Source organism: Heliangelus exortis, chromosome 24 (genome assembly GCF_036169615.1).
Source record: "Heliangelus exortis chromosome 24, bHelExo1.hap1, whole genome shotgun sequence".
In the NCBI taxonomy this organism is placed as follows: Eukaryota; Metazoa; Chordata; class Aves; order Apodiformes; family Trochilidae; genus Heliangelus; species Heliangelus exortis.
Window position 1 is genome coordinate 5,808,456 of NC_092445.1, and position 5,608 is coordinate 5,814,063.

The 5,608-nt window shown below is 58.3% G+C and overlaps 1 protein-coding gene across 2 annotated transcripts; it reads right to left on the reverse strand.

The window, feature by feature from the left end:
• Window positions 1-30: 30 nt before the first annotated feature.
• YARS1 (tyrosyl-tRNA synthetase 1) lies at window positions 31-5,199 on the reverse strand. Of its 2 annotated transcripts, none has more exons than XM_071768060.1 (13): window positions 5,024-5,199; window positions 4,705-4,851; window positions 4,408-4,583; window positions 3,697-3,826; window positions 3,372-3,452; window positions 2,969-3,061; window positions 2,670-2,805; window positions 2,425-2,510; window positions 1,870-2,029; window positions 1,479-1,573; window positions 1,148-1,341; window positions 868-1,009; window positions 31-704 (listed from the first exon to the last, which is right to left on the reverse strand). In XM_071768060.1, exons 1-13 carry the CDS (start codon window positions 5,078-5,080, stop codon window positions 594-596), a joined length of 1,608 nt encoding a protein of 535 aa, XP_071624161.1. In that variant the 5' UTR covers window positions 5,081-5,199; the 3' UTR covers window positions 31-593. The 2 variants fall into 2 exon arrangements, with proteins under 2 accessions (XP_071624161.1, XP_071624162.1); XM_071768061.1 differs by having other exon boundaries at window positions 1,870-2,005; window positions 5,024-5,195.
• Window positions 5,200-5,608: the final 409 nt, after the last annotated feature.

Below are 5,608 nucleotides of genomic sequence, written 5' to 3' on the forward strand. Positions count from 1 at the left end.
TACCAGACAGAAGGGCACAGCCAGGTGCAGTCAACTTGATGTTTTATTGGGGTTTATGACAGAGATGGTTCCCAAGTCCCTCAGAACCCCCCAGAGGCTCAGGATGGACCAGCCTGTGGTGCCTGGGCTCCCCAAGCAGCACCCCCAACCTGGAGCAGGGTGTGCCCAGGCAGGGCAGGGGACAGGGACCTTCCCAGCTGCCAGATCGCTGCCCCCAGCCCCATTAGCAGCAATGCAGGTTTGAGCAAGCAGCTTTCCCTTTCTGCCGCACCCAGGCATGCCATCCCAACTGGGGTCAGGGCGTACAGTCCTTGGCAAAACCAGGAGGGAGCTGATGGCCACAGGCACAAGTCCCACAGGTCCCCTAGGTGTGGTGGCACTTCCAGGAGCCAGAGGTGGCCCACATCCGAGGCACAGGGGCTGGCTGAGCAAGCCTGGGGGGTGTTGGCAGTTCTCCCAGTGGGAGGCTGCAAATTTAGTCGCAGAGTCCCCAGGACTGCACCCCTGGCTTGGGGCACATGGTAGGAGATGGCAGCCGGGGAGGAGAGCCTGGCTGAGGCAGTGGAGGTAGCCAGGCAGGAGGCATGAGCTGGTTAGCTGATGGTTCCTCCTTTCAGGCTTCTACAGGAGACTGTGCCCAGCTTGGTCAGGAAATTTTTCTGCTTCCACTGAGCCACACAGTCCTCGGAGACTCGGAAATCGGCCTGGGGAGCAGAGCAGAGTCAGGCTGAGAGATCTGTCTCCTCCTCAGCTTTGCTGACAGCAGCAAACAACAACACTGAAGAGCAAATAGCTAGATCTGGGGTTACCCAAAGGTGGGCACAGTGGCATCTGTGTGGCCCCCCCCTCAATGCCTGGACCCCTCACCTGCAGCTTCTCAAAGACTTTTTTCTTTGGCTTGAGCTCATCGTCAGGCTCCCCACCCTCGTAGCCCTCCACGTAGACGCGCTCCCCGGCACAGCACCCAGCTGGTGGGTCCAGGGGCTCCACCTGCCGTGGCTCCCCCAGGCTGCAGAGGGGAGGGGAGGAAGGAGAATCACCCTGAGGTGATGCCCACCCTCCCCTCAGCACCCCGAGCTCTGGGAGAGGAGAGGAGGGTCCACACTGCACCCCTGGAGGGGTACAGCCCCACCGTCCCCTCCCTCACCTGGAGGCACACAGCACCATGCCCTTTGACTCCACACCCCTCATCTTCTGGGGCTTGAGGTTGCACAGCAGCACCACCAGCCTGTCCTGCAGCTGCTCCTTGGGGATGAACTGCACCAGGCCACTGACCACAGTGCGGGGCTCAGACTCACCCACGTCAATCTTCTCCACATACAAGGTGTCAGCGTCAGGATGCTGCACAGCAGAAGTGAGGTGAGAAGCAGAGGAGGGGGCTGGGATGGCAGAAAAGGGGGCAGATCCCACACACGCACCCCCAGGTGCCCATGTCACCATGGGGGTAGGTTTCTCCCCTCTCCCATTTGGGCCCATACCTTTTCTACACTGATCACTTTTCCAACGCGGATGTCCAGCCGGGATGGGACCACGTTCTCCAGCTCTGAGTTCTTGGTGCCCTTCTCTGCAGGTTCTGCCATGCAAAGAGAACTCAGCATAAACCACCAGACCCTGGAGAGTAAACTGGGACCCCCAGACAGTGGCCTTGGGGCTCTCGGAATCCCCCTGCTCTGTGTACCACATGCCCCCTGCCTTTTGAAAAGCATGTTGGGCATCTGTCCTCCCTGGGACAATGCCAGCCCTTGTCTTCCTGGCCTCGGTGCTCTACAGGACTTCTTCATGAGCCTGAAATTTCCAACTTCAGCTCAAACTCCTCCAAGCCCTGCATGGCCAGGGCCCCACCACCCCCAGCTCCTGGTGGCTCCTTACTGGATTTGGCTGGGTTGGGGTACGCAGCATTGCTCAGCTGCTTCAGTTCTGGACTGTTGAATTTCTCTCTGATGGGGTCAAGCAGTTTGTTCAGGGCCACTTCCACTGAGTTCTTCAAGTCTCCAGGATGCACAACCTGTATTGCAACAAACAGAGATTCCTACAAGGTTTCCTCTGGGCAGGCAGCAGCAGGATTGGAGTCGCTGTCTGGAGGCCAGAGCAGTAGGGACTGGAGACCCTCAGGGAGGGGAGATGAACCCCAACACCTGCATTGGTTCCCCCTGAAGAAAGCAAGCCCTTTGCTGGTTGCTTTTCCTTGCTGGGAACAGTTGAACAGTTAAAACTTCTGCTGCTCTGTCCCAGGATGTGGCTGACATGGTTCTGTCCTGCAGCAGGACAGCTGGTGCCACCACATCTTCACCCACCCACCACCCCACTGGGCCATGCTCTGCTCTATGCCTCTTCTCAGTCTGGATCTCCATCTCCCACCACTCAGAGCCCACGAGACCGCTCTCAGGAGCCTCAGGAAAGGCTCCAACCCCTCTTGGCACTCACCTGCTCAGCAAAGTCCTTCTCCAGGGCCTCATAGGCTGTGTAGGTTTTGCTTCCCCCCCATTTTTCTTCTCGCAGAACCACAAACTCTGTGATGTGGATTTTAAGGCTCAGGTTAACCCCAGTGCAGACTCACCCCCTTGCTCAGACAAACCACCTGAGCCCAAGAGCACCAAGGGCTGGGAAGGGGACACACACTCCCGTTCCCTCCACAGGAAGGACCAGCCTGGATGCAGGGAGCCCCTCACCTGACTTGAGGGGAAAGAGGACATGCTTGATGAAGGAGAGGACACCGTTGTTCTCCACATTCCCTGGCTCACAGAAAGCCTTCTTCAGCTTCTTCTTCACATCCTCCTTGCGATCCAGGAGGTCAATCTTTGAGTCCTGCAGGAAGGGATTTCCTCAGCCTTTGTACTCTTATCCAAAACAATTCATGCTGCAGTTGCTGCAGTTTCTTATACCTCAGTGTGAGTGGAAAGAGAAGTCACCTTCCCCTGGGGTGCAGCCCCTCCGCCCCCCAGCCACTAACCACCCCCCAGGGACCAACCTCTTCCGAGGAGCTCATTTTGCTGCCAGTCAGACCGGGAACCATTGGGTTCATCAAATGGACGCGTTTGGCATAGCCCAGGGAAGGAAGGTACTGGGAAAACGCAAGGAGGCAAATCACCAACAATCCTCTTCCAAAGATCAGCTTTAACTCACGATCCCTGTTTGCCCCTGGCTCCAGGTAACCCGGGGACTCAGAGTAACAGGTCCACAGAACCCTGTGGGTTCACAGGGCACTGAGTACTAGGGATGTGTGGCAGCACAGCAGAGCCTCACGAACGGCAGTAGAAGCTGAGCAGAGCCCTGCAGTGCCAACCAAAACCCCCAGCACACTTCTCCCAAGGGAGGAGCTCATTTTTGAGCCCTGAGCCAGACACCAGCACCACAAACACCCCCTTCCTCACCTTCTCTGCAAAGGTGAATATCTTCCTCTGATCAACCCCTCCAAACTGTGCGTCCACCTTGAGGTATTCCTCATCTAGGGCCTGTGGAGAGACACCCACAGCCCTGAGGCTGGCCCCAAGGCTCCACACCACCTGTGCTCAACCCTCAGAGATCCCCCTGGATCCCCCCCTCAAGGAGGACAGGACCTCTCCCCCCACCTGCTGTCCTGCAGCTGTGCTCAGGTTGTGCCTTGTGTGACATTGAGGTGGAGCAGAACCACTTCGGTGTCCCTCCTCATGATGTCACCCAGCACCTCCCTGGCCCAGAGGCTGTGCTGTGACCCACCTGCAGACCGGGGTAGAGCAAACCACTCAGCAAGGGATGCTCCACCTGCTTCACCACCTCTGCTCCTGCCTTCTTGGCATCGTGCTGCGTCACCACGGAGGAGAGGCGGTACACATCCAGGGTGTACTCCCTGAGGAAAGGGACAGTCCTGTCAGCACCAGGGAAGGGGACACCTTAACATTAACACTGGTTTTGGCCACATCATAGAATCTTTTGGTTTGCAAAAAAGACCCTTGGGACCATGGAGTCCAACCATCATCCCTACTCTACAAAGTTCTCCTCTAAACCACATCCCCCAGTATCACATTAATGACCCCTTAAACTCATCCAGGGATGGTGACTCAACCACCTCCCTGGGCAACCTATTCCAGGCTCTGACCACTCTTCCTGTGAAAATTTTTTTCCCAATGTCCAGTCTAAACCTGCCCTGCTGCAGCTTGACGCCACTCCCTCTTGTTCTGTTGCTGATTACCTGTGAGAAGAGACCAGCACCAACCTCTCTACAGTGTCCTTTCAGGCAGCTAGAGTGATGAGGTCTCCCCTCAGCCTCCTCTTCTTCAAACCAAACACTCCCAGTTTTAGAGGAGCCAAAGCACTTTCACTTTGTTCCCTGAACGACCGTGTCTGGGGGCAGGCTCAGGAACAGAGCAGGCTGAGGAAAAGCAGGTCAAGCTCTGCCTTCCCAAGAGGATCAGGTGCCCCAGGACTCACTTGTTGAGCTGGTAGTCAGTGCCCCGGACAAACTTCAGCTTCTCCAGGGGCACCCCAATGCTCTCCAGCATGGCTTTGATCACATTCTCATAATAGCGGGTGCGCAGCTCCAGCAGCTCCCAGGGAGCCTTCATGTTGTCCAGGTAAGCGTGCAGGTCAGCAAAGAGTATTGTCACCTGGTGTGGAGGGGGGACATGGTCAGTGCCACAGGAGTCATGGGAATGGTACATTCACACCCATCCCATCAGTGCAGCGACAAAGTCCTGCGGGGTCCCAGCTTCCAGCCCAGCCACCTACCTCACACCCGGCCTTGAGGAAATCTGCGATCTTGGACATGGGCACGAAGTAAGCCACATGTGGTTTGCCCGTGGTGGCCGTCCCCCAGTAGATCTTCAACTCCCGCTCCTTCAATATGGCCATGAGCTTATCCTCCCCCAGCACCTCCTGTGGAGAGGCAAGACATGCACCCGCCATGACTGGGCTTCCCCAGGAAGAACACCCACCGGCTCCAGAGGCTGATCCGAGGCCCCTCGTCTGTGCCCAAGACGGAGATTTCCCCCCCCCCCCCAGCTCTCATTCACCCCTTCTATTCCCGGCTCCCCTCCCTCTCCAGTACCTGCAGATTGCGGGTGATGAGCTGATATTTCTCCTGGGGTCCGGGCGCAGGCTCCATGGCGGCGGCTGCAGAGAAGGAGACAGCGTTACCGGCAGGCCGGCAGGCCCGCACCCCCTCTGTCCCCCCATCTGTCCCCCAGGCCCTGCCCGCCCCGCTCCCACCTTCCCCCGCTTGCATCAGCCCCGCTCGCACAGCCCAGTCCTACGCGTCACTTCCGCCGCGCGCCGGGTGAGGAGGAGGCGTGACTTACGGGGAGGAGGGGGCGGGGATCACTTCGCTCTCCGCCAATCAGAAGGCGCCCCGCCGGGGGTGGGGCTGGGCGGCTCGTGCCCTTGAAATGGCGGCTGGTGAGCGCAGGCTGCCCGTTGCGCCGCCATCCCCGGGCATAGGGAGCGCCGTGTCCTGCGGTCTCGGTGCATTTATTGTACCGTTGGGTTCATTTATTTGGGAGTTTGTGGGGTTTTTTTTTGGTTTTTTTCCTCCTTTTTTTCCCAGGCAGAGAACCGGCACCGGGGCGGGAGGAGGAGCCGGGGGCGGGGGTAAACGGGGCGGCTGAGGTAGGGGGGGGCCGGGTGGAGGGAAGCG

What these genes read in the sequence shown, in the direction of transcription:
- YARS1 (XM_071768060.1), bottom strand. Translation starts at nt 5,080, where the DNA reads ATGGAGCCTGCGCCCGGACCCCAGGAGAAATATCAGCTCATCACCCGC. An exon ending in TCCTCAAGGCCGGGTGTGAG is followed by an intron (nt 4,584 to 4,704) that starts GTAGGTGGCTGG and finishes CCTCCACACCAG; the next exon opens with GTGACAATACTCTTTGCTGA. An exon ending in AAGTGATCAGTGTAGAAAAG is followed by an intron (nt 1,342 to 1,478) that starts GTATGGGCCCAA and finishes TCTGCTGTGCAG; the next exon opens with CATCCTGACGCTGACACCTT.